The 27,945-nt window shown below is 49.6% G+C and overlaps 1 protein-coding gene across 3 annotated transcripts; it reads right to left on the bottom strand.

Annotated features, from left to right (window-relative positions):
- Nucleotides 1–363: 363 nt before the first annotated feature.
- On the bottom strand, nucleotides 364–26,219 carry LOC146010183 (uncharacterized). 3 transcript variants are annotated; one of them, XM_083151176.1, is made up of 5 exons: nucleotides 23,687–26,219; nucleotides 21,998–22,141; nucleotides 20,435–20,629; nucleotides 5,228–5,306; nucleotides 364–1,985 (listed from the first exon to the last, which is right to left on the bottom strand). In XM_083151176.1, exons 2-5 carry the CDS (start codon nucleotides 22,076–22,078, stop codon nucleotides 688–690), a joined length of 1,653 nt encoding a protein of 550 aa, XP_083007302.1. In that variant the 5' UTR covers nucleotides 22,079–22,141; nucleotides 23,687–26,219; the 3' UTR covers nucleotides 364–687. The 3 variants fall into 3 exon arrangements, with proteins under 3 accessions (XP_083007302.1, XP_083007301.1, XP_083007303.1); XM_083151175.1 differs by lacking the exon at nucleotides 23,687–26,219 and adding an exon at nucleotides 23,558–23,681; XM_083151177.1 differs by lacking the exon at nucleotides 23,687–26,219 and adding an exon at nucleotides 23,405–23,518.
- Nucleotides 26,220–27,945: the final 1,726 nt, after the last annotated feature.

The following is a 27,945-nucleotide window of genomic DNA, read 5'->3' as shown; positions in this document are numbered from 1 at the left end:
CATTGTTTCCTATGGAAAAATCGGGTCAATTGAGGCATTGAACAGGAAAATCGGGTCAACTGAGACATTTAACATTGTTCCCTATGGGAAATCGCGGGCATCGCACTCGATTTTTTAGTGCATGCAATGCCCGCGATGGGCGCCCTTCTAGGTAAAGAGTACCGAAAAAAACAAAAAAAAAAAACTCCCAGGCCGCCCCGCATATTTACTTACATGGGTGGGTGGAGCCTGATGGAAACCCCAATCCCGGCAAATGTGCCCAATTGTGCCCACCAATCCCGATCCCAAGATTGGCCACCCTATTTCTGAAGTACACATTTATACACTATGGTTTGGTTAAAAAAAAATAGGGTTGAAACAAAATAAAAAACAGGCAGACCTTTTTATTTAACAATCTGCGATCACTTAGGAGAGGTCAATTCATATTTTCCAACTTCTTTCAGGATGTGTTCCCCGCATGCGGGGCCCGATTCTGAGTCTTGCGCTCCTGCGGCTGTTGGAATCGTACGCGTGGTCACATGTGAATGAGATGAAAGGAGGAGGAGGATGTCCATCAGAATGAGATCCCTTACGCACAGCTCAAACTGGCACAGAGCTTTCCTTCAAAGGCCACGACCATTGCAGACGATATACGCACACCAGAATATGCCTCAGTCAGGCCCTTCGTTAGCACCTAGAACTCTATGATTATAGCGCCCTGTGAGTCTTATAATGCGTTGTGAGCGATGACTTCTGGGTAAAAGACTTCCCACAGATGGAACACGCGTACGGCTTCTCCCCCGTGTGAATCCTGCTATGGATCTGGAGGTACGCTTTCTGACTGAACCGTTTCCCGCACTCCGGGCAGGAGAACGGCTTCTCTTCTTTCTGACTGCACTGGTGGTGAACCAGGGCCGAGCGGAGGGTGAAACACCTCCTGCAGTTGGGGCAGTAATACGGTTTTGCCCCCGTGTGGATTTTCTGATGCCGAACGCGGTCCGAATTGCTGGCAAAGCATTTCCCGCATTCCGGACACGAATACGGTTTCTCCCCGGTGTGGACTTTCTGGTGTCTGATGAGATGCGGTTTATGCCGGAAACATTTCTTGCACTGCGAACAGGAGTACGGCTTCTCCCCGGTGTGGATTCTAAAATGTATCGCCAGCTGGGAGTTACAGCTGAACAGTTTGCCGCACGCCGTGCAGGAGTACATCTTCTTCCCTTGGCGGGTTTTCTCTTGGGTAGTCAGCGGGGAGTTCGTGGGGAAAAAATCTCCATATTTAAAACATACAATCGAGTCCCCTGTGTCGTTTAAGTGGGCGGATGGATACAGTGTGTGACCAGCGGGAGCATAATTGTCCGTGTGTGAGAGGTCCCCTCCGTCACATGATTCCTCCATGATATGAGGAGATATAGTCTGTGTATGATATGAGGGAGTATAATTATCGGTGTCTGTGAGGTCTTCTCCGTCACATGACACCAATTCCTCCTTAATATGTGTAGACGTATACTGTGCATGATACGCGGGTGAATACATGTCGGTGTTGTTGAGATTTTCCTCACCAGTCTCTGAGAAGTTGCCTTCATTACACAAGATGGATTCCTCCATGACACGAGCGGAACTAGGCTGCGTACGATCTGTGGGTGTATAAATGTCGGTTTCTGGAAGATTCTTGTCTCGGCATGAGACCGATTCCACCTTAATAGGATTAGACGTAGGCTGCGTATGGTATGTGGGCGTTGATGCGTATTTGGCCGCAAGATTGACTTTTTTACACGCGGCTCGCCCCTTCTTCACATTCATGGACGGTATATGATCTGTAGGGATATTGTAGATGCTGACGTCTTCTTCACATGAGTCCGACTCCTCTATGATATGAGTACAGTACTGGATATGCTCTGCAGGGGAATACATGTCAGGGTGTGGGAGATTTCCCCCGGCAGGTGAGAGCGATTCCGCCGTCCTATGAGAAGATGGGTATTCAGTCACGAGATGATCGTGTACATCTAAAAATAAAGAAATAAAAATATTGAACTGTTAGGTGTCTTAACATGCAGTTCCTCTATCCTGCCTGTGGTGTCGCTGTCTGCTATGGTGTCTCTATCCCATTGTGGCCTGTATATCAATACAGACCAGTCATTTTCAATCTTTTTCAACTCGCGGCACACCAGACAAGATCTAAAAAATTGCCAGGTCAACCCGTTACTCCCCCATAGGGAAAAACACATCAGCCCCCCACAGGAAAAAATAAATAAAATAAATCCATTGGCCCCCATATGGAAAAAATAAATCACACTGGTCCCCACAGGTAACAAAACAAAAAAATAAACACTGGACCCCACATGAAAACAAGAGACCAGTGAATAACAGTTCAACTGGTTGTGGACTAGACTATATCAAAGCAGACGGCAACACCCCAGGCAGGAGAGAGGAACTGGCCGAAAATATGTATAATATTCATAACTGGTGTCAGTCCATTGTCCTAAAAGTGCATCAAAATGGCTGCCATGTCCTTGCCAGACCTGTACGAAGCATTGCAGAGGTGGTCGAAGTGTAGGACAACAGGTTACCGCCTCTGATCTCTTGGGAGCCCAGAAGCAAGGAGGTGAGAATTTATTAAAGCGTTTTAGGCCAATGGGGCCTCGCTGAGCTGCAAGTGTTCGGAGCCCAACCAGCAGACCCAACGAACTCCCCCACCCCGTCCCTGTGCACGGCTGCAAACGCACTCGCACCCGTGCACACAGGGGGGATATCACTCACCATCAAATGATCTAGACTCACTCAGCGGTGCAAAGGCCGCGGGGAGATGGAGGCAGCTGATGACGTCAGTGTCCCTCCCTCCCAATGCCCAGGGAACACCTGCATTTTCTGGGGCACTCTGCGCTACTGCCCCCCACCACCACCGTGCGAGCAGCCAGCGGAGGCTAGCCTACACTGGCTGTGTTCGGACGGACGGCTCGCGCATGCATGGTTGCTTGATAATCTCTCCGCCTGCCCAGCAAACAGGACTGGATCAGACCCAATACCGCAGCAGTTCCAAATTGCGGTACCTGGAGACAGACCGATTGGTAACACCGCCCCCTAGAGGGTAACTACGGAATAGGCCGGAGACTCTCCAGTGAACCTGGCCAGACTTCCTGCAACATGCTGAAACCTGTGGACTCGGCGCAGGCCCCGTGGCCGAACCCAGTATACAATTGGACAGGGTACTGTCCGCAGTGCGCGAGCCAATCACAGGCCGTTCCCAAGTGTAGAGACAGGTGCCGACATATGGGAGCAGCACTCCGGTGACCTCTGGGAGTAAAGGGGAGGGGGGTGGACCATTCGATGGCGAGCGATTATCCCGATAGCTGGGCTCTGAAGAATCGCAGCCCAACCATCAGGTCTGAATGACCCCTATGTTACCATCTCTATGTAACGGACACTAGACCTGTTCTGCAGGATTATTAGCCAGATCTGCAGGGAGGAAACCGTTTAAGTTCCTATTCTAGTAATTTGAGGACGGCTGCCCCCTTTGCTGTCCCCTCCTTGTAGTCAACTAATCTTCAGAGCAACATATTTCACAGAGCTTGTTGGTCCCCTTACAGTAAATGGAAGCAGCTTTGTAATCTACATAATAATCCAATATGAGCGGATTCTTTTCCTCCGCTTCCTGCTTATTGGCTCCCAACCCGGTTGAAACAGAGAAGAGTTTTGTGTCCAGGGAGAAGTGTGCTGGGGAGCCGGCTGAGGGGACCTGGATCATTGTGTCCAGGAAGATGTGTGCTGGGGAGCCGGCTGAGGGGACCTGGATCATTGTGTCCAGGAAGATGTGTGCTGGGGAGCCGGCTGAGGGGACCTGGATCATTGTGTCCAGGAAAATGTGTGCTGGGGAGCCGGCTGAGGGGACCTGGATCATTGTGTCCAGGGAGAAGTGTGCTGGGGAGCCGGCTGAGGGGACCTGAATCATTGTGTCCAGGGAGAAGTGTGCTGGGGAGCCGGCTGAGGGGACCTGGATCATTGTGTCCAGGGAGAAGTGTGCTGGGGAGCAGGCTGAGGGGACCTGGATCATTGTGTCCAGGGAGAAGTGTGCTGGAGAGCCGGCTGGGGGGACCTGAATCATTGTGTCCAGGGAGAAGTGTGCTGTGGAGCCGGCTGAGGGGACCTGGATCATTGTGTCCAGGGAGAAGTGTGCTGGGGAGCAGGCTGAGGGGACCTGGATCATTGTGTCCAGGGAGAAGTGTGCTGGAGAGCCGGCTGAGGGGACCTGGATCATTGTGTCCAGGGAGAAGTGTGCTGGGGAGCCGGCTGAGGGGACCTGGATCATTGTGTCCAGCGAGAAGTGTGCTGGGGAGCCGGCTGAGGGGACCTGGATCATTGTGTCCAGGGAGAAGTGTGCTGGGGAGCCGGCTGAGGGGACCTGGATCATTGTGTCCAGGGAGAAGTGTGCTGGGGAGCCGGCTGAGGGGACCTGGATCATTGTGTCCAGGAAAATGTGTGCTGGGGAGCCGGCTGAGGGGACCTGGATCATTGTGTCCAGGGAGAAGTGTGCTGGGGAGCCGGCTGAGGGGACCCGGATCATTGTGTCCAGGGAGAAGTGTGCTGGGGAGCCGGCTGAGGGGACCTGGATCATTGTGTCCAGGGAGAAGTGTGCTGGGGAGCCGGCTGAGGGGACCTGGATCATTGTGTCCAGCGAGAAGTGTGCTGGGGAGCCGGCTGAGGGGACCTGGATCACTGTGTCCAGAGAGAAGTGTGCTGGGGAGCCGGCTGAGGGGACCTGAATCATTGTGTCCAGGAAGATGTGTGCTGGGGAGCCGGCTGAGGGGACCTGGATCATTGTGTCCAGGGAGAAGTGTGCTGGGGAGCCGGCTGAGGGGACCTGGATCATTGTGTCCAGGAAGATGTGTGCTGGGGAGCCGGCTGAGGGGACCTGGATCATTGTGTCCAGGGAGAAGTGTGCTGGGGAGCCGGCTGGGGGACCTGGATCATTGCGTCCAGGGAGAAGTGTGCTGGGGAGCAGGCTGAGGGGACCTGGATCATTGTGTCCAGGGAGAAGTGTGCTGGGGAGACCTGGATCATTGCGTCCAGGGAGAAGTGTGCTGGGGAGCCGGCTGGGGGACCTGGATCATTGTGTCCATGGGGGAAGTGTGCTGGGGAGCCGGCTGAGGGGACCTGGATCATTTTAATAGTATGAAATGATTTTAGAAAGAAGAACACATGATTACAATGGTCACTGAGGAAAACACAATGTGAATAAACCTCTTCTTACCCAGTGATATTGGAGGCTCGTCATTCTCCATCATCGCGTCCTTGTACAGATCTTTGTTTCCTTCTAAATACTTCCAGACCTGCAAATGAGCAGGGACATCCTGAGACTACATAGGACCCAGACATAGACAATGATAACCAGACAAGTCCCCAGTGTTACTGTATAATGTCCGTATGTATATTCTAGCATGCTTTCCTGCATGCAGTGTCGCTCTCTGTGCTTCTAGCATGGTCTGCAGCTCAATAAGGAGTCAGAGGGACACCACAGAGAACAAAGATGAACTGCACAGCTTGTGACAGGTGCAGCATGATACAATGTATGTCCAATTCCCAGCAGTCACCTCTCCGGTCACATCCCCTGATGTTACTGTATAATGCCCCATTCCCAGCAGTCACCTCTCCGGTCACATCCCCCCCGGTGTTACTGTATAATGTCCCATTCCCAGCAGTCACCTCTCCGGTCACATCCCCAGTGTTACTGTATAATGTCCAATTTCTAGCAGTCACCTCTCCGGTCACATCCCCTGGTGTTACTTTATAATGCCCCATTCCCAGCAGTCACCTCTCCGGTCACATCCCCCCCGGTGTTACTGTATAATGTCCCATTCCTAGCAGTCTCCTCCCCGGTCACATCCCCCCAGTGTTACTGTATAATGCCCCATTCCCAGCAGTCACCTCTCCGGTCACATCCCCCCGGTGTTACTGTATAATGTCCCATTCCCAGCAGTCTCCTCCCCAGTCACATCCCCCGGTGTTACTGTATAATGTCCAATACCTAGCAGTCACCTCTCCGGTCACATCCCCCGGTGTTACTGTATAATGCCCCATTCCTAGCAGTCACCTCTCCGGTCACATCCCCCGGTGTTACTGTATAATGCCCCATTCCCAGCAGTCACCTCTCCGGTCACATCCCCGGTGTTACTGTATAATGCCCCATTCCCAGCAGTCACCTCTCTGGTCATATTCCCCGGTGTTACTGTATAATGTCCCATTCCCAGCAGTCACCTCTCTGGTCATATCCCCCGGTGTTACTGTATAATGTCCCTGTCACCACGGCCGGACTAGGAGAACCCACCTCAGTTTCAGAGGTCGGAGGAGGCTGGGCAATATGTCCTTGAAAAACTTGGCCGGGGGGCGTGGCCTGGCCGTGTAGACTACTGGACACGTTTTTCAGGAGCTCCCACAGTTCTGCAATATATACCACCCCAAACTCCAGCTACAAAAAAAAAAACAATCCACACAGGGGACCTTACCCTGCATCTACCATCTGGAGCAGGACTGACGGTGCTGCGGAATCGGGAGGGGGAGAAATCCCTCTCTGCAGGCTGCGGCCCTCTCATCCCCTGAAGCAGCGTCCAGCAGTGAACTCTATACACCTGCCAGCTGAACGACGTGGACGGGACACCGCGGACGGCGGGACGAGGAAGCGAGACCTGAGGTGAGATTGGTGTGCCCCAGGCTTCCCCCGCACGTCCCAGACCTAGGAGAACGGCAACGGAGCCAGAGTGGTTGCGAAGAGGCTCTCGCGTGAAGCCGCGGCGGCCATCTTGGTTACTGGCGGGCGGCAGACTCCGGCGCAGGCTCCTGTTCTAACAGGGAGAGCCTCGCTGGAGAGTGGCGGGGGGCCCCCCTGTCTACCCGACGGAGCGTCACGCTACTCAGCAGATCTAGGGGACGGGGACATTTGCAAGCTCCCTCTCCCCCATATAAAATAAAGGCGGCCGCCATCTTGGATCTTGGACTGTCACTTATAAGCATACAGCAGGCAGTGCCTCACAGCTGCAGCTGCTGCTCCTGGTTCCCAAACCTCCTCCTGAGATCCATACCTACTTGCCTCACATAATTAGCTGACAAATAAAGTTAGCTATACACAACCACCTTCTGGACACCTATAAAGGTGTACATTGGAAGCACTGCCTGCATATCTGCCCTAAAACAGCCGTTTATTAAAGCACACTGCGGGACCTATGTCACCCCCTCAGAGCTGAATTTCACCTGCTGCAGGGCGTGGTTTGGTCTGGCTTGTGGGGGGGGGGGCTCCGGCTACCCCTTGCCCCGCCCGCCCTTTTACCACACACTGACGGGATCTGAACCAACACACAAAGCCTCAGGTGGCTAGGAACGGACACGGAGCTTCCAAATAATATATCATCTAAACCCAGCAGTTTGTGTGTCTATTGAAAATGTCCCTCTTCCATCACACCCGACATCAGGGAGGTGATAAAATGACCGACTGATGACGACCGCGTAGGCCACGGGGGAGCCTCGACACGACAATGGCCCGCTGTTATTTCTAACACAAGACCGGAAGAGCCGAGATTGTTTTTACCATCTGTTCTTTAAATTACTTACATTTAAGTAGGTGCTCATGGTGAAAAACGCCAAGAAAAAATCTAAGACCAAACCGGAAGGAACACCTAAATCCGCGGACTGCCACACATCAGACCTACGCCAGTTTCTACTACCATCCAATACAAATTCCTCGAATACAACAGAAACCCATTCCTCGTCGATCTCACCCTCTCAGTCAGACGAGATGTCTCTACCCGAAGGCATCCTATCCCAAGACACTCCTTCACTGGCAACAGAGGTTAGGGAGATCCTGGCGCATGTCAAAACCCTACCTACGAAGCAAGACTTTTCAAACTTGGAGTCCAGTCTACTTGCTACTATCAAACATGAAGTATCTGCCCTTCAGAAAGACATGTCTTCACTTGAGTCAAGAGTAGATACTCTAGAGAGACACGAATCTCCAACTACAGCTATCTTGGCCAAGTTCAAGGAAGTGATCTCCCATCAAACATCTGATATCACCTTCCTTAAAGCCCGCATAGAGGATATGGACAATCGGGGTAGAAGAAATAACATCAGAGTCAGAGGCTTATCAGAAGATATACACCAGTCTAATCTCACAGATGCACTTACAAAAATCTTCGGGGAAATCCTGGGCTTAGACCCAAACACAGCCATTACCTTCGATAGAGCACACCGAGCCCTAAGACCTAGGGGCCTCCCACAGGACCGTCCTCGAGATGTTATCTGTAGACTGCATTACTACACCCAAAAAGAAGAAATCCTACATAAATCCCGTATACTAGAAGGGATTGAATTCCAAGGAGATAAGATCCAAATATTTCCCGACCTGGCATGGTCGACCTTACAGCAGAGGAGAGCCTTAAAACCGCTTACAGATACCCTGCGAAAATTAGGCCTGAAATATAGATGGGGATTCCCATTCTCCTTGCAGGTGACCCACAATGGTAAATCTACCTCTATATCCAAACCAGCGGATCTTCCAGCCTTTTACACTACACTTGGCATCCAACCTGTGCCACTTCCGGACTGGGACTCTTTTCACCAATGCCCTGACCTTCCCACAATAGATACGCACGACGACGCTTGGCAACAAGCTCATACACCACGACGCAGGAAGTCCCATACGACCTCCTCTCGTACAACTGAACCACCATGAACATTTGCTACTTCAAGACCAGCCTTTTTCTTGGCCATTACCCTCTGGGTCATGAAAAGTGGTAATATACCTCCTTTCTCCTCTTAAAGACTTATGGGTTCTGTTGACTCAATGTTTAGTATTTAGATAGATACTTTTAATTTTACATTTATCGTTGTACTCTCTCTGCCCATATAGAAGCAACAGATAGATGGCTGATTTTCTATATTTGTATTGATACTTAGCTCTTTAATGGTATTTCCAATTAGAATTACCTTGTATGTTATTTCCACATGTGATTTGATAGATGACTATAGATATTGGCGGTGGGCGGTTGTTGTTCTTGGCTCCCCGCTAATCCCCCGTCGAGCTGCACCTGTCTTCTCCATGGGATGGGAGGATGCAGGCATCCTCCCTCGTCCCATTTGCAGCTGTTCTTCCTCTACACGTTTACACTTACGTTGTATATTTCCAGTGTACTATGCTACATATCTTGTTATGTGGCACACTCTTCTTCCTTCTTTCCTCCTATTTCCTCACTTCTACTCCTCTTCCTATCCATATGGCCTTGAGATTTGTAAGAGTTGCCTCGTTCCAAACTGGCAATGGGTATTAACGATCTACATATAATTACTCTTAACGTTAAGGGCTTAAATATTCCAGAGAAACGTTCTGGGTTACTTAAGTGGCTCAGAGACGAGAAAGTAGATATCGCGCTCATTCAGGAAACACATTTTAAAAAAGGAAATGTCCCTTCTCTCAAGTGCCACTACTACCCCCATGTCTTTACAGCAAACAATCCAACAGGGAAATCACTGGGAGTGGGAATCTTGATAGCTAGACATATACCTATCCTGAATGTATCCTCTCATATTATCCTAGAGGGCAGAGCACTATTAGTCAAATGTGACATTAACTCCCAACGTTTCTCTTTCCTGAACATTTACGCCCCAAACACGAAACAACCACTATTTATTTCTTCAGCCCTAGACAAAGCAGACACTCTTCTCGAGGGAGTGACGGTAATGGGGGGAGACTTAAACTGGACTCTTGATCCCTTTCTCGACTCCTCCAAAAAAGTACCTTATAGACCAGAACGGGAGTATAGGAGAGTGAGACGCACCTTGCTGGACCACCAGCTGATTGACTCTTGGAGATTGACCCACCCCTCTGACTTAGATTACTCCTACTTCTCTCACCCCCATCAATCCTATTCGAGGTTAGATTATTTATTCCTCGGCCACCGACATTTACATCTGATTGCAAACACCTCGATAGGTCAAATTACATGGTCCGACCATGCCCCAGTCCACTTAACTCTGCTTTTTCCTACACAGACCACACGCTCGTGGAACTGGCGTTTCAATGACACCCTCTTACAGGATGTAACATACAAAGCCCAGCTAGATAAAGCCATTGATTTCTATATCTCTGATAATGACAACACTGAAACCTCCAGAATATCTATTTGGGAGGCACATAAATGCGTGATACGTGGAGTGTGTATTCAGTTAGGCTCTATGCGGAAAAAACAAAAATGCAAACAAAGAGACGATCTCCTAACCCAGATTAAAAGACTAGAGACACTTCATAAGAAATCACAATCCCCCCAACATTATATGGATCTTGAATTGGCCCGTGCTTCTCTAAATAAACTGCTTAATGACAACATAAAATTCTCATATCGCAAATGTCGTAGCCGATACTATCAATGGGGTAATAAACCTGGCAAATTACTAGCCAAAGCTCTTAGAGAACAACGAGCCCTCACTTTTATACATGCCATAAAAGACGATGGAGGCCACACACACCACGACACCTCTCAGATAGCCAAAACCTTCCAAACGTACTACGCAAATTTATATAATCTCTCAGGGTCTGGGGGAAGAACTGACACAATAGCTCATAGTTCTGCGGTAGCTGAATACCTAAAAACGATAAACTTCCCCACATTACCCAAAGACGAAGCAGAGGCCTTAGATGCCCCCTTTACCCTTGAGGAGGTAGAGAAAGCCATAGATTCATCTGCTAATGGGAAAAGCCCGGGCCCTGACGGGTACACTATAGCCTACTATAAAGCCTATAAAAACAAATTGGCCTCCCTACTTACACGCGCCTTTAATGAGATCTCCGCTGAGTCACATTTTTCCCCGCACTCACTGGAGGCACATATCACGGTCCTGCCTAAAGAAGGCAAAGACCCTAGCCTATGCCCAAGTTATAGACCAATCTCTTTATTGAATATAGACATAAAAATTTTCGCCAAACTGATTGCAAATCGCCTAAAATTACTACTACCTGATTTAATCCATGGGGACCAGGTTGGCTTTGTTATAGGCCGAGAGGCCAGAGACAACACTGTCAAAGTGATTAATATGATTCACTACGCCTCTCTGTCTACACAACCGTCAGTCGTCATCACGACAGACGCCGAAAAGGCGTTCGATAAGAGTAGATTGGGGATTCATGACAGGGGTACTAAAACACCTAGGTTTAGGCAAGATCTGCTTCCATAGAATCCTATCCTTATACACCTCACCATATGCCCGCATTAAAATTTATGGGTCTCTATCTGACCCTTTCTCAATTACTAATGGTACGAGACAAGGTTGTCCCTTGTCCCCCCTCTTATTTGTTCTATGTATAGAAGCATTAGCCAGGAGTATCAGAGCAAACCCAAACATCACAGGTCTCATAGTAAAAGGTAAAGAATATAAGCTAGCTATGTTCGCTGACGACCTACTGGCCCTCATCTCCAATCCATCAACCTCCCTCCCAAGCCTGATATCAGAATTTAACAAATTTGGAGCACTGTCTAATTTTAAAATAAATTATTCTAAATCTATCGCAATGAACTTAAATACACCCACCAATACACTTCTAAATCTGAAAAATAGTTTCCCATTCACTTGGCAGGATTGCAAAATAAAATATTTAGGGGTAATGATCCCAAATGACTTATCTAAATTATTCACATTAAATTTTATCCCTTTGCTGAACTCACTGCGCTTAGACTTTCAGAAATGGCGGAAACTGCATCTATCATGGTTCGGCAGAATAAACGTAATTAAAATGAATGCTCTGCCAAGAATCCTATTCTTCTTGCAAACACTGCCAATACACATTCCAGCTACATGGTTCCGCTCAATCCAAAATCTAATTAAAGCCTTTGTCTGGGATCGCTCTACCCCACGCTTTAAACATGATATCTTATTCATGAGAAAACACCAAGGAGGCCAACAACTCCCACATATCCCAAATTACTACGATGCAATAATTCTACACAGAATAATAGACTGGACAAGGGCCAAGAGTGATAAACAATGGGTCCTTCTAGAAGAAGCTAGCTTCCAACAGTATATAGAAGTCGCGCCCTGGCTACCCTCATTGCCGAAAATCTCCCACCCAACGGTCACCCCTACACTCAAAAGATGGGATAGGCTACGAGATAACACACTCATAACCTCTAGAATCTCTCCCCTCACCCCCTTCATTTGTAACCCAGAATTTACCCCTGGGCAAGACAGATTAGCTTTTGACCGATGGACAGAATGTGGGCTCTTCAGACTGGGCCAGCTGGTGAGCGAAGGTGAGGTGCGGTCATTCTCTGATATCCAGTCACTATGGAACATTCCGAACTCAGATTTTTGGAAGTATCTCCAGGTGCGTCACTTTCTTGTCTCTTCTAGAAAGTCCTCTAGTACCAAAAGAAAACTCACTCCCTTCGAGAAGCTATGTATTTCACCCCAGACTCCTACGCATACTGTCTCCCAAGTATATGCGATCATTATGGACAACTTTGCTGCTAAACCGCCCTCTTTTACAATCTCCTGGGAGAAAGATATGCAAGTGCTAGATATACAAATACATTGGGATATAATTTTTCGTAATACACAGTGCAGTTCTCTATGCCTGCACACACTAGAAAACCTCTATAAACTCATATATAGATGGTACAGAACCCCATATATCCTCAACAAAATGTTCCCTGCGGTGCCCAACCTCTGTTGGAGATGTAAGTCTGCTCCCGGCACTTTTGTTCACATCTGGTGGGAGTGCCCCCACATTTCTACCTTGTGGACTGAGGTATTTAAGTGCTCGGAACTAATACTGGGGGATACAGTACCCAAAGACCCGGGATTTTGGCTACTAAATCTTATCCAAATTGACACACACACTTACAAGCACTCATTAATTAGACATTTAAATAATGCAGCCAAAGCCATTATCCCCACCTTATGGAAGTCTTCTATACCTCCCTCGATGAAACAATGGTTAAAGAAAATTGACTACTTCTTAGATATGGAAGATCTGATCTCCTTCTCCTCAGGCCAACCCACTACCCCACTAGAGACAAATCTACTATGGCATAATTTCAAACTTACACCCATTTACAGGTCATATATGTCCTCATAACCTTTTTTTTTTCTCACTATTCTTTACTTCTTTCCTCCCTTTTATTTCTTTCCTCCACTCTTGTAATTTACCTACTGACTTAATTGTAATGTAGACATATTACCAATTTCAACTTATGGACTGAATGTTATGACCAATGTAGTTGTCTACTGCTTCAATAAAAACAGTTTATGCAAAAAAAAAGAAAAACTTGGCCGGTTGTATATAGGTCTTGCGCATATAGCCGGACTAGCGGGTTTGGCTGAGACTTCGAATGAAGGCGCGGAGTCTAACTGCCCAGCGGTCTTCTCCAGGGACCCCCGCAAGGGGATTTGGCTTTCGCTGCGTCTGGACAGCAGGTCGCGGCCCCTCACCCGAAGTACCCACAGGATCCGGGATGGCAGAACACAGGATAACAGAGGGAATAACCAGACAGAACGGGGACCGGAGATGAGGAGGATAACCTGGATACTGGATGACAGATAACCGGAGGAAGCTGACGGATGCAGATGACGAATTGACCAGGATAATAACTGTCACTGAAGATAGCTCACTTGGCGAAGAAGTAACTTAAACGAAAACCTGCCGACTTGGCAAAACTGAAGAAACTGGCAATTTGCAGAGGATAACAACTGTAACAGAAATAGCCGACTTGGCGAGCTGGATGGATGAAAGGACCCGGACTGAATGATGGACACACAAGGACTCAGGAGCGAGGAGGGACGAGAATCAGGAGCAGGAGAGCTGGATCTGAGGAAAGCAGGAACCGCAGTACCATGGAAGGAACACTGGAGGCTGCTGTTGCCACTGACGTTGTACCAGCACTGAACTGAAGGAGCTGCTGGGTTTTATACCTTACCCAGTGCAAAGGTCAGCCCCTTCCTTAGGAGAAGGCACAAATAGGAGGTGGCCCAGCCGGTCATGTCATCCGACCAAGATGGCGGCGCCGAACGCCGGGAGCCGGTGTGAATGACCCCACCGGACCCGCCTGTGTCCTAGACGCACTTGCGCCCACCTGCCCGTGGATCCCCCGGAGCCCTGCACCAGCGCGCCGAGCGCCGTGAGTCGGCGAGCGAGACGCTGCCGAACCCGCCGGCGTCCTGGACGCACCTGCGCCTACCTGCCCGTCAGACGCACGCGGCCCGGCACCACCATGACGCCAAGACCGGAGGACACGACCGGGTGAGTAGACGGAGCCAGGCCTGGCACCTAGGGGTCGCATGACAGTACCCCCCCTTTTAGGAGTGGCCGCTGGACACTTTGGTAAAAAAATTCTTCCTCCAAAACCCAGCAGAGTTGGAGCATGGACATCCTCTGCTGGTATCCACGATCTCTCCTCAGGACCGTAGCCCTTCCAGTCTACCAGAAACTGTAACCCTCCTCTAACTCGGCGAGTATCCAAGATTTTCTTAACCTCGAATTCAATCCCTCCCTGGGTCTTCACAGGTGTTGCCTTGGGTGACAACCTCCGAAACCGATTCAGAACAAGTGGTTTGAGTAGGGAAACGTGAAACGTGTTGGAGACTTTAAGGGAGGACGGGAGCTTTAACCGAACCGCTACTGGGTTGATCACATGGGTGATAGCGTATGGGCCTATATATCGTGGGGCCATTTTCATGGTTGGAACCCGAAGTCTGAGATTCCTGGTAGACAACCACACCCGATCCCCGATGTGGTAAATGGGAGTGGCAGACCGTCGGCGATCTGCGAACTTCTTGTACCTAATGGAAGCCTTCCGGAGAGCAGCGTGAACATTGTTCCAAACATTAAGGAAGAAGCGAAGGGAGGTTCTTACTGCTGGGACCTCGGCTGCGGGCAAGGGAGAGAACTCTGGTACCCGAGGGTGTGTGCCGTGGACTATGGAAAAGGGCGTGGCCAGACTGGAGCTGTGATAAGCATTGTTGTGGGCGAATTCGGCCCAGGGTAAGAGCTCGGCCCAATTATCCTGGGAAGAGGAAAGGTACAAACGGAGGAAAGTTTCGAGGTCCTGATTTACACGCTCTGTTTGCCCGTTGGTTTGGGGATGGTATGCCGTGGAAAACTTGAGCTGGATGCGGAATGCAGCACAAAGCGCCCTCCAGAACCTGGCTACGAATTGTACCCCCCGGTCGGAGATGATCTCCTCGGGAAGGCCGTGGAGACGGAAGACATGGGTGATAAAGAGGTTGGCAAGAGAAGGAGCGCTAGGTAATCCTTTGAGAGGTACAAAATGAGCCATTTTGGAGAAACGGTCAATAATGACCCAGATGGTGGTGAATCCTCCGGAAGATGGCAAGTCTGTGATGAAGTCCATCGCGAGATGGGACCAAGGACGAGAGGGAATGGATAGTGGACGCAGTTTCCCTACAGGTCTCTGTCGAGGGGTCTTGTGCTGAGCACATGTGGGACAGGAAGAAGTAAAGGCCAAAACGTCTTTTCGAATGGATGGCCACCAATATGATCGCTGCAGAAACTCCAAGGTCTTCTGGGAGCCGGTGTGGCCGGCAAATCGAGATTGATGGGCCCACTGCATTATCTTCTGACGTAACTCGGAGGGGACGAAAGTTTTACCCGCTGGGGGAGTGATGACCTGAGTAGCGGCAAAGACCTTGGAGTCTAGTACGGGGGACATCGGGGTATCTTCCTCTGAGGGAGAAAAGGATCTAGATAGGGCATCGGCCTTGGTATTTTTAGATCCTGGACGAAAAGATAATTTAAATTGAAACCGAGTAAAGAAGAGAGACCAGCGGGCCAGACGAGGGTTTAGACACTGGGCTGACTGAAGATAGAGTAGGTTCTTGTGGTCTGTATACACGATAAAAGGATGTTGCGCCCCTTCCAGAAGATATCTCCACTCCTCTAGCGCTAGTTTGATGGCGAGAAGCTCTTGTTCTCCAATGGGGTAGTTGCGTTCTGCCGGAGAAAACTTCTTGGAGAAGAAACTACATGGATGGAGTTTCCCATCTTCGCCGTATTGGGAGAGGACTGCCCCGACTGCCTCGGAAGAAGCGTCCACCTCAAGGGAAAAGGGTTTGGTAACGTCTGGTTGCCGAAGTACTGGAGCGGAGGTGAAGGCACGTTTAAGGGTGAGAAATGCTTCATTGGCGTCAGGTGACCATCGGGAAGGGTTGGCTCCTTTACGGGTAAGGGCTGTGATGGGGGCTACAATTGTGGAGAACCCCTGAATGAATTTGCGATAGTAGTTCGCAAACCCCAGGAATCGCTGGATAGCCCGGAGCGTCGTGGGTTGAGACCAATTCAAGATAGCAGAGACCTTCTCGGGATCCATTTGCAATCCCTGGCCAGAGACGATGTACCCGAGAAAGGGAACTGCGGTTTTCTCAAAGATGCACTTCTCTAATTTACAGTATAATTGATTTTGTCGGAGCCGTCGTAGTACCTCTCTGACTTGGTTGCGATGGGAGTTCAGATCACGAGAAAAAATGAGAATATCGTCGAGGTAGACGACTACTGAGTGATAAAGCAGGTCCCGAAAGATTTCATTAACGAAGTCTTGGAAGACGGCCGGGGCATTGCAGAGGCCAAAGGGCATAACTAGATATTCGTAGTGGCCGTCCCTGGTGTTGAATGCCGTCTTCCACTCGTCTCCGGCTCGGATTCGAATGAGGTTATAGGCGCCTCGGAGGTCTAATTTCGAGAAGATTGTGGCACCCTTGATCCTATCAAACAACTCGGGAATGAGCGGGAGAGGATAGCGATTCTTGACGGTAATTTCGTTGAGTCCTCGGTAGTCGATGCAGGGGCGGAGAGTACCGTCCTTCTTTTTCACGAAGAAGAAACCCGCCCCAGAGGAGGAAGGACGGATAAACCCTTTTTTTAAGTTTTCTGAAATGTATTCGGACATGGCTTGAGTCTCAACCAGTGAAAGCGGGTATATACGACCCCGGGGAGGGTTTGAATCTGGAACTAACTCAATAGGACAATCCCAACTCCGATGGGGCGGCAGAGAGTTTGCTGCTTTTTTGCAGAAGACATCCTCGAAGGCCTGATACGGAACGGGGACAGATAGCTTGGCATCAGAGCTTCGCACTGGCACGACCTTGGACAGACAGGAGCTGGAGCAGCGAGGACCCCAGGAGAGAATCCGCATAGTCGTCCATTCGATATGCGGACTGTGTAAAAGCAACCAAGGGAGGCCCAGTATCATCACGAAGGAAGCTCGTGGAATAATCAAGAATTCTATATATTCACAATGAAGCGCCCCTACACCGAGCTCCAATGGCACTGTCACTTGAGTGATTAGGCCATGCGGAATAGGACTGCCATCCACTGCCGTCAGACGTACTGGCACTTCTAGGTCTCTCGAGTGAATATGTTGTTGCTGAACGAACTCTAAGGAAATGAGGTTCGCGGCAGCACCGGAGTCCAATAACGCGGAGACCTCCACAGTTTGAGCTAGCAGGAGATGAACAGGGAGTAGAGATTCAGGACTGGTTGGAGATGTCTTTATCTGTCCTAATCGAGCCTCTCCAGAGCTCATTAGGACAGAGAGTTTCCCGGACGCTTGGGGCATCGGGCAATCAGGTGGCCAGCCTCACCACAGTAAAGGCAAAGGTTCTCACGGCGCCGACGTTGCCTCTCTTCTGGGGTTAACTGGGCCCGATTCACCTGCATAGGTTCTTCGGGTGGTAGGGCTGGCGTCGAGGGTGTACGAGGAATGGGAAGAGTGCGGGAGCGATCTCCTCTAGATCTCTCAGCTTGCCTTTCTCGATAACGAAGATCAACTTTGTTGCATAAAGAGATCAGTTCCTCTAAGGTGTCGGGCAGGTCCCGAGTCGCCAGGTCATCTTTAATGCGCTCAGAAAGCCCGTTCCAGAAGGCAGAGAAGAGGGCTTCATTGTTCCAACTTACTTCGGATGCCAAGGTTTGGAATTGGACCACGTACTGCGCCACAGTGCGATTTCCCTGACGTAACCGCAGAATCTCCATGGCAGAAGAAGAAGAACGACCCGGTTCGTCAAAGATTCTGCGGAACTGGGTGATGAAGTCATGGTAGTTGGACAGGAGTGGATCATCTCTTTCCCACAGTGGAGACACCCAATCCAGAGCGGTACTGGAGAGCAGGGACACGATATACGCCACACGAGTCTTGTCAGACGGGAAGAGGCCAGGCTGTAAAGTAAAATGTACGTCGCATTGGTTTAAGAACCCGCGACATAGCTTGGGGTTGCCGTCAAACTTGCTTGGAGGAGGCAGATGTAGTTGGCCGGATGCAGGAGAAGGTACGGGTGAACGAATCGGTTCTGTGGGAGCTTGAGCAGGAATCGGAGCCTTTGGAAGAGAGGTCTGAAGGAGATCCTGACGATGAGCGATATCCCGTAACCCTGCGCCAATTGTCTTTGGGTCTCTTCGAGACTCTCCATCCGAGCCGCGATCTGTTGGAGTAAGTCAACTCCAATACCAGGCCCTGAGGTGGCATCCATGTGGCTGGTACAAACTGTCACCACGGCCGGACTAGGAGAACCCACCTCAGTTTCAGAGGTCGGAGGAGGCTGGGCAATATGTCCTTGAAACTTGGCCGGTTGTATATAGGTCTTGCGCATATAGCCGGACTAGCGGGTTTGGCTGAGACTTCGAATGAAGGCGCGGAGTCTAACTGCCCAGCGGTCTTCTCCAGGGACCCCCGCAAGGGGATTTGGCTTTCGCTGCGTCTGGACAGCAGGTCGCGGCCCCTCACCCGAAGTACCCACAGGATCCGGGATGGCAGAACACAGGATAACAGAGGGAATAACCAGACAGAACGGGGACCGGAGATGAGGAGGATAACCTGGATACTGGATGACAGATAACCGGAGGAAGCTGACGGATGCAGATGACGAATTGACCAGGATAATAACTGTAACTGAAGATAGCTCACTTGGCGAAGAAGTAACTTAAACGAAAACCTGCCGACTTGGCAAAACTGAAGAAACTGGCAATTTGCAGAGGATAACAACTGTAACAGAAATAGCCGACTTGGCGAGCTGGATGGATGAAAGGACCCGGACTGAATGATGGACACACAAGGACTCAGGAGCGAGGAGGGACGAGAATCAGGAGCAGGAGAGCTGGATCTGAGGAAAGCAGGAACCGCAGTACCATGGAAGGAACACTGGAGGCTGCTGTTGCCACTGACGTTGTACCAGCACTGAACTGAAGGAGCTGCTGGGTTTTATACCTTACCCAGTGCAAAGGTCAGCCCCTTCCTTAGGAGAAGGCACAAATAGGAGGTGGCCCAGCCAGTCATGTGATCCGACCAAGATGGCGGGGCCGAACGCCGGGAGCCGGTGTGAATGACCCCACCGGACCCGCCTGTGTCCTAGACGCACTTGCGCCCACCTGCCCGTGGATCCCCCGGAGCCCTGCACCAGCGCGCCGAGCGCCGTGAGTCGGCGAGCGAGACGCTGCCGAACCTGCCGGCGTCCTGGACGCACCTGCGCCTACCTGCCCGTCAGACGCACGTGGCCCAGCACCACCATGACGCCAAGACCGGAGGACACGACCGGGTGAGTAGACGGAGCCAGGCCTGGCACCTAGGGGTCGCATGACAGTCCCATTCCCAGCAGTCACCTCTCCGGTCACATCTCCCTGTGTTACTGTATAATGCCCCATTCCCAGCAGTCACCTCTCCGGTCACATCCCCGGTGTTACTGTATAATGCCCCATTCCCAGCAGTCACCTCTCCGGTCACATCCCCCGGTGTTACTGTATAATGCCCCATTCCCAGCAGTCACCTCTCCGGTCACATCCCCTGGCGTTACTGTATAATGCCCCATTCCCAGCAGTCACCTCTCCGGTCACATCCCCCGGTGTTACTGTATAATGCCTCATTCCCAGCAGTCACCTCTCCGTGCACATCCCCCGGTGTTACTGTATAATGTCCCATTCCCAGCAGTCACCTCTCCGGTCACATCCCCTGGCGTTACTGTATAATGCCCCATTCCCAGCAGTCACCTCTCCGGTCACATCCCCCGGTGTTACTGTATAATGCCTCATTCCCAGCAGTCACCTCTCCGTGCACATCCCCCGGTGTTACTGTGTAATGTCCCATTCCCAGCAGTCACCTCTCTGGTCACATCCGTAAGGGGTTACCGTGTAATGTCCCATTCCCGGCAGTCACATCCCCCGGTGTTACTGTATAAGGCCCCATTCCCAGCAGTCACCTCTCCGGTCACATCCCCTGGTGTTACTGTATAATGTCCCATTCCCAGCAGTCACCTCTCCGGTCACATCCCCCGGTGTTACTGTATAATGTCCCATTGCCAGCAGTCACCTCTCCGGTCACATCCCCCGGTGTTACTGTGTAATGTCCCATTCCCAGCAGTCACCTCTCCAGTCACATCCCCCGGTGTTACTGTATAAGGCCCCATTCCCAGCAGTCACCTCTCCGGTCAGCAGGTGAATGATCTTGTTGGTGAGTTCTAGGATCTTCTGGTCACTGTCTCTTCCATGTATCGGTGAGTGAGGTGGAGGCACTGTGATGGGGTTCTGGGTCCTGTTCAATCGTCCTGACATACAGGAACTAGTTCTGGGAGTAACAGGCTCCCCAGGAGTCTTTTTATTCACTACTGTATAATCCTGCATGTGAAAAAAAATGTAAATAATCAATTAAAGAACTGGCATAATTAAGGGTAATTAAGGGTAATACTTGCTGCAGATTCCTGGGCCCTCTATGGGTTAGGCAAACAGCTGAAAGGTGTAAAACAATTCTGCTGTTAAACTACAGTCACTCAGTGCAAACACAGGGTTCTGGTTTCAAATATATTATTATATCTACAGTATGGTTTATTTATACACTGGGAACCATCTCTGATCTCTTGAATTGAAGGTGAATTTATTTTGTTATGGATTTATTCTCTGCGACAACAGCTCTGCACAAATCACTGGGGAAATGGGGCTGTGACCATTTTCCAATTTGTGCATGTAAAGTAGAAATATCACAGGGGAACTCCACTGCAATCTTCAATGGACCTAATATGAGCTTCATACAGACTGAATTACCTGCATTAACCAACCAAACAGGTCAACCTAATGAGACAGAAGAGTGATGTCACAGTGACGCTCCCAGATCCCCTCACCTCCCCAGTCACGTCCCTGTATTATTACTATAGATATAAGTGATGTCACAGTGACACTCCCAGATCCCCTCACCTCCCCAGTCACGTCCCTGTATTATTACTATAGATATAAGCTATGTCACAGTGACGCTCCCAGATCCCCTCACCTCCCCAGTCACGTCCCTGTATTATTACTATAGATATAAGCTATGTCACAGTGACGCTCCCAGATCCCCTCACCTCCCCAGTCACGTCCCTGTATTATTACTATAGATATAAGTGATGTCACAGTGACACTTCCAGATCCACTCACCTCCCCAGTCATGTCCCTGTATTATTACTATAGATATAAGTGAGGTCACAGTGACACTCCCAGATCCCCTCACCTCCCCAGTCACGTCCCTGTATTATTACTATAGATATAAGTGATGTCATAGTGACACTCCCACATCCCCTCACCTCCCCAGTCACGTCCCTGTATTATTACTATAGATATAAGTGATGTCACAGTGACACTTCCAGATCCACTCACCTCCCCAGTCATGTCCCTGTATTATTACTATAGATATAAGTGAGGTCACAGTGACACTCCCAGATCCCCTCACCTCCCCAGTCACGTCCCTGTATTATTACTATAGATATAAGTGATGACACAGTGACACTCCCAGATCCCCTCACCTCCCCAGTCATTTCCCTGTAATATTACTATGCATATAAGTGATGTCACAGTGACACTCCCAGATCCCCTCACCTCCCTAGTCACATCCCTGTATTATTATATAGATATAAGCGATGTCACTGTGACACTCCGAGACCCCCTCACCTCCTCAGTCAGGTCCCTGTGTTAGTAAGAGTGTGATGTCACTATGATGATTCGCAAATTCCTCACCTCTTTAGTCAGCAGGCAGACTATGTCTACAGTGAGAGAAAGGATCTTTTCTGCCATCGGACCCACTTCCTTTTCGGTCATTTTTCTTCAGATCCCCTCTGTGGGTAACTCTCATAAAATAATTACTGTCTGCAGTTCATACAACTACATTTCGGAAAACAAAATAAAATATATGTCAGTGTATTATCCATTTCTGAATTCTAAACATAGACATTTCTATGTACAGTCTATATGTACAAAACTGAAATTAATAACCTGTAACTGAGTCAAATAAGCATATCACAATGACTGTTACTAGTTTGTAACAAAATCAATTATGTAACACCTAAATGTATAACCTTTAACTACGTTAGGGAAACCGGTCACAGTGGAGATTGATAATCTGCAGCAACATTCAGTAATCAATAAATAAATTAATAACTAAATAGGTCACAATGGGGTTATTCAGAAAACCTGTCACAATAAAGATTAATAACTTGTAGCGATGTACAGGCTATACATACATTTATATACACTATATCATGTACTTATTATACATATGTACTATGGGGTCAATTACATTGGGCGTGAGTTGCTGTTGACATGCCGTAAAAACCGCCGGCAACAGCAGCTAGACTTTATTCCCTCACGCGCCGATATTGCTTGCTGGGTCTGCGAACAAAACCAGCAGATCCATTTGAGAGTGATTGTGCCTTTCCGAGTGAATCAGAATAACCTCCGTAGTGTATAAATATATCTCTCAGCAGTTTAAGAGCCGAAATAGGGACTCATGCATACCTCTGCTGCACGCCACCTAAAAGGGGCATGGCCTCATCTGAATGGGGGGGTGGTCCCAGACAGGAAGGTGTGGCCTTGCAGCAGTTACCCCATTTTTGTCATTTTGGGGCCATGTGTAATGCCCCCCAAGCATCTGGGAAGCCCCCAGGCTCATCTGCTCGCACTGTTTAGATGCAGTGCGTTATTTGGGGATCACCTATCCACAGGACACTGTGGCGCACAAAAGGAACATCAGGACAGTGACCGAACTATGGTAGAATATAATATTGTATAAATACAATAACACCCCTCCAGACTTGTAGATTTTTGTTCCCAGCCCCATTGCGCTCCAGACAAAATGGATTGTGCCACAAGGGGGTGGGCATGTTGTGGTGCAGCTGGCGGTGCTTCTGCGCCACTGCAACATCAACATTCCAACCCCCACATGGCAAAATGCCCATGTGCCAATGTAATACCCTATATTTAAAATGGAGTACCCAGCTTTAAAATGTGCACTTTAAAGCTGTATTCAATACGAACCACAGGGAGTATTAAGAACATAAAAAATACCCATTATTATTAGAAACACCAAAATATCTATTGAGGGGTCTCTTAGGGTTAATGTGACCCTGGAGGGCGGGGACTGGGCACCTTGCAATGATAGCCAAGCCAGGGGGGGGCACACAAACGGAGGACAGTAGCCTATGGCACACAGCAGCACCCTTGCTCTGGTTCCCCATAACACAATTATACCCGGGCCCCCAGAAGCCCCAAACATGCAGCTGAGCGATTATTATGCCTTACCCGCTCCACGCTCAGCCCCGCCAGAGACAACAGGCAGCCGTGTGTGGGTGGGAGTGCCGATTAGGGCGTCGTCCAATCAGCTGGAAGCGGGCTAGGATTGGATACTCGCCTGCCAATCGCTATACTCACGGCTAAGCAGAGGCTTGAGACGCAGCAGAACCCGGAAGTCGTGTTGATGACGGCAGAACCTGGAAGTGATGTGGCAGGAGGTTCACTTGATGATCAATAGATGAGAGAGAGAAGCTTCTGCAGCACAGACTCTTCTTCCATCCGGGTGACAGCATCGTGTTTACTTCATGTGAGGTACATGTGGCTTATCACCCCTCTCATTCACGTCCTCGTATAAAGTTGTCACAGTTATGATAGCCTTGCAGTACAGAGGGGCACATAAACTCATGGTATGTCCCGTAGATGGGGTGTTATACACATAGGGAGTGGCACATAGTAGGCTTTATACACATGGGAGCTGGTTAAGTACCTGTCAGACACATATAATACACATGGGAGCTGGTTATGTACCTGTCAGACACATATAATACACATGGGAGCTGGTTATGTACCTGTCAGTCACATATAATACACATTATACACATGGGAGCTGGTTATGTACCTGTCAGACACATATAATACACATGGGAGCTGGTTATATTACTGTCAGACACATATAATGCACATGGGAGCTGGTTATATCCCTGTCAGTCACATATAATACACATTATACACATGGGAGCTGGTTATGTACCTGTCAGACACATATAATACACATGGGAGCTGGTTATATTACTGTCAGACACATGTAATACACATTATACACATGGAAGCTGGTTATATTACTGTCAGACACATATAATGCACATGGGAGCTGGTTATATCCCTGTCAGTCACATATAATACACATTATACACATGGGAGCTGGTTATGTACCTGTCAGACACATATAATACACATGGGAGCTGGTTATATTCCTGTCAGACACATGTAATACGCATTATACACATGGAAGCTGGTTATGTTACTGTCAGACACATATAATACACATGGGAGCTGGTTATATCCCTGTCAGTCACATATAATACACATTATACACATGGGAGCTGGTTATATTCCTGTCAGACACACATAATACACATTATGCTCATGCGAGCTGGTTATATTCCTGTCAGACACATATAATACATAGTGGAGCTCTTTCTGTGGTGTCACTACCATTGTCCTGCTCTGGTGCTTGTAGCACACTCTGGCCTGTATCTCAATGCTGACATACAGACCAGAGTGTGCTACATGCACCCGAGCAAAGAGCGACACCCCATGGAAGAAAGAGGAACTGCACGGGTTGTGACAGGTGCAGGGTGCTACAATGAACACTAATAATATGTATTTTATATACATTCAAAACCCATGCAGTTCCTCCTCCCTGCCTGGGGTGTCGTTCTCTGCTGTAGTGCTTCTAGCACAGTGTGGTCTGTATTTCAGCACTGATATATTCATGGCAGTAGCATTACCCTGCTTATCATTCTTATCTCTCTATAGATAGGGAGGGTCCGTAGCAGAATACGTGCAGTGCTGTAACTCAATGAGGATGGACCCAAACGGGAGCCATATGACCGGTGTGTTAAACCTCACTGTGGAGATCATCTATATGCTGACTGGTGAGGTAAGGGGCAGTGCCTTATTATGTGTGTGGTCCAGTTGGGGGGTGTATCCATAGTAGGGGCAAAAATCACAGTATTCATCTATATCAGTCCGGTAAGTAGTGATGCTCCCCATCCATTTGTGTATTGGGCAACTGTCCCTACGTACAATTTCCCATTGTTTAACTAAGATGAGATCATGTTAAATTTGGTTTTGGCAACCACATTTATCAGTCTCTCTATTCCACAGGATTATACAGTTGTAAAGAAAACATCCGGGAGAAATGGCAGGCACAGTAGCAGTCCCCTGGTTTTGGATGGTTTGAGCAGGGCCCAGAGCCCTGTGGAATCTACACCTCCTTCCCTGATACATGAGAGGAGCAACGATAAGAAGATCCTGGAACTCACCAACAAGATCATTCATCTGCTAACTGGAGAGGTGACTGCTGGGAATGAGACATTATACAGTAACACCGGGGGATGTGACCGGAGAGGTGACTGCTGGGAATGGGGCATTATACAGTAACACCGGGGGATGTGACTGCTGGGAATGGGACATTATACAGTAACACGGGGGAGGTGACCGGAGAGGTGACTGCTGGGAATGGGACATTATACAGTAACATGGGGAGGTGACCGGAGAGGTGACTGCTGGGAATGGGACATTATACAGTAACACCGGGGGATGTGACCGGAGAGGTGACTGCTGGGAATGGGGCATTATACAGTAACACCGGGGGATGTGACTGCTGGGAATGGGACATTATACAGTAACACGGGGGAGGTGACCGGAGAGGTGACTGCTGGGAATGGGACATTATACAGTAACATGGGGAGGTGACCGGAGAGGTGACTGCTGGGAATGGGACATTATACAGTAACACCGGGGGATGTGACCGGAGAGGTGACTGCTGGGAATGGGGCATTATACAGTAACACCGGGGGATGTGACTGCTGGGAATGGGACATTATACAGTAACACGGGGGAGGTGACCGGAGAGGTGACTGCTGGGAATGGGGCATTATACAGTAACACCGGGGGATGTGACCGGGGAGGTGACTGCTGGGAATGGGGAATTATACAGTAACACGGGGGAGGTGACCGGAGAGGTGACTGCTGGGAATGGGACATTATACAGTAACATGGGGAGGTGACCGGAGAGGTGACTGCTGGGAATGGGACATTATACAGTAACACCGGGGGATGTGACCGGAGAGGTGACTGCTGGGAATGGGACATTATACAGTAACACCGGGGGATGTGACCGGAGAGGTGACTGCTGGGAATGGGACATTATACAGTAACACGGGGGAGGTGACCGGAGAGGTGACTGCTGGGAATGGGACATTATACAGTAACATGGGGAGGTGACCGGAGAGGTGACTGCTGGGAATGGGACATTATACAGTAACACCGGGGGATGTGACCAGAGAGGTGACTGCTGGGAATGGGACATTATACAGTAACACCAGGAGATGTGACCGCTGGGAATGGGACATTATACAGTAACACGGGGGAGGTGACCGGAGAGGTGACTGCTGGGAATGGGACATTATACAGTAACATGGGGAGGTGACCGGAGAGGTGACTGCTGGGAATGGGACATTATACAGTAACACCGGGGGATGTGACCAGAGAGGTGACTGCTGGGAATGGGACATTATACAGTAACACCAGGAGATGTGACCGGAGAGGTGACTGCTGGGGATGGGGCATTATACAGTAACACCGGGGGATGTGACCGGAGAGGTGACTGCTGGGAATGGGACATTATACAGTAACACCGGGGGATGTGACCAGAGAGGTGACTGCTGGGAATGGGACATTATACAGTAACACAGAGGGGATGTGACCGGAGAGGTGACTGCTGGGAATGGGGCATTATACAGTAACACGGGGATGTGACCGGAGAGGTGACTGCTGGGAATGGGACATTATACAGTAACACAGGGGATGTGACCGGAGAGGTGACTGCTGGGAATGGGGCATTATACAGTAACACCGGGGGATGTGACTGCTGGGAATGGGACATTATACAGTAACACGGGGGAGATGACCGGAGAGGTGACTGCTGGGAATGGGACATTATACAGTAACACCGGGGGATGTGACCGGAGAGGTGACTGCTGGGAATGGGGCATTATACAGTAACACCGGGGGATGTGACTGCTGGGAATGGGACATTATACAGTAACACGGGGGAGGTGACCGGAGAGGTGACTGCTGGGAATGGGACATTATACAGTAACATGGGGAGGTGACCGGAGAGGTGACTGCTGGGAATGGGACATTATACAGTAACACCGGGGGATGTGACCGGAGAGGTGACTGCTGGGAATGGGACATTATACAGTAACACCGGGGGATGTGACCGGAGAGGTGACTGCTGGGAATGGGACATTATACAGTAACACGGGGGAGGTGACCGGAGAGGTGACTGCTGGGAATGGGACATTATACAGTAACATGGGGAGGTGACCGGAGAGGTGACTGCTGGGAATGGGACATTATACAGTAACACCGGGGGATGTGACCAGAGAGGTGACTGCTGGGAATGGGACATTATACAGTAACACCAGGAGATGTGACCGGAGAGGTGACTGCTGGGGATGGGGCATTATACAGTAACACCGGGGGATGTGACCGGAGAGGTGACTGCTGGGAATGGGACATTATACAGTAACACCGGGGGATGTGACCAGAGAGGTGACTGCTGGGAATGGGGCATTATACAGTAACACGGGGGATGTGACCGG

The sequence above is a fragment of the Crinia signifera genome, chromosome 6, assembly GCF_055691185.1.
Source record: "Crinia signifera chromosome 6, ASM5569118v1, whole genome shotgun sequence".
NCBI lineage: Eukaryota > Metazoa > Chordata > Amphibia > Anura > Myobatrachidae > Crinia > Crinia signifera.
This window is presented reverse-complemented; position numbering and strand designations above follow the sequence as displayed.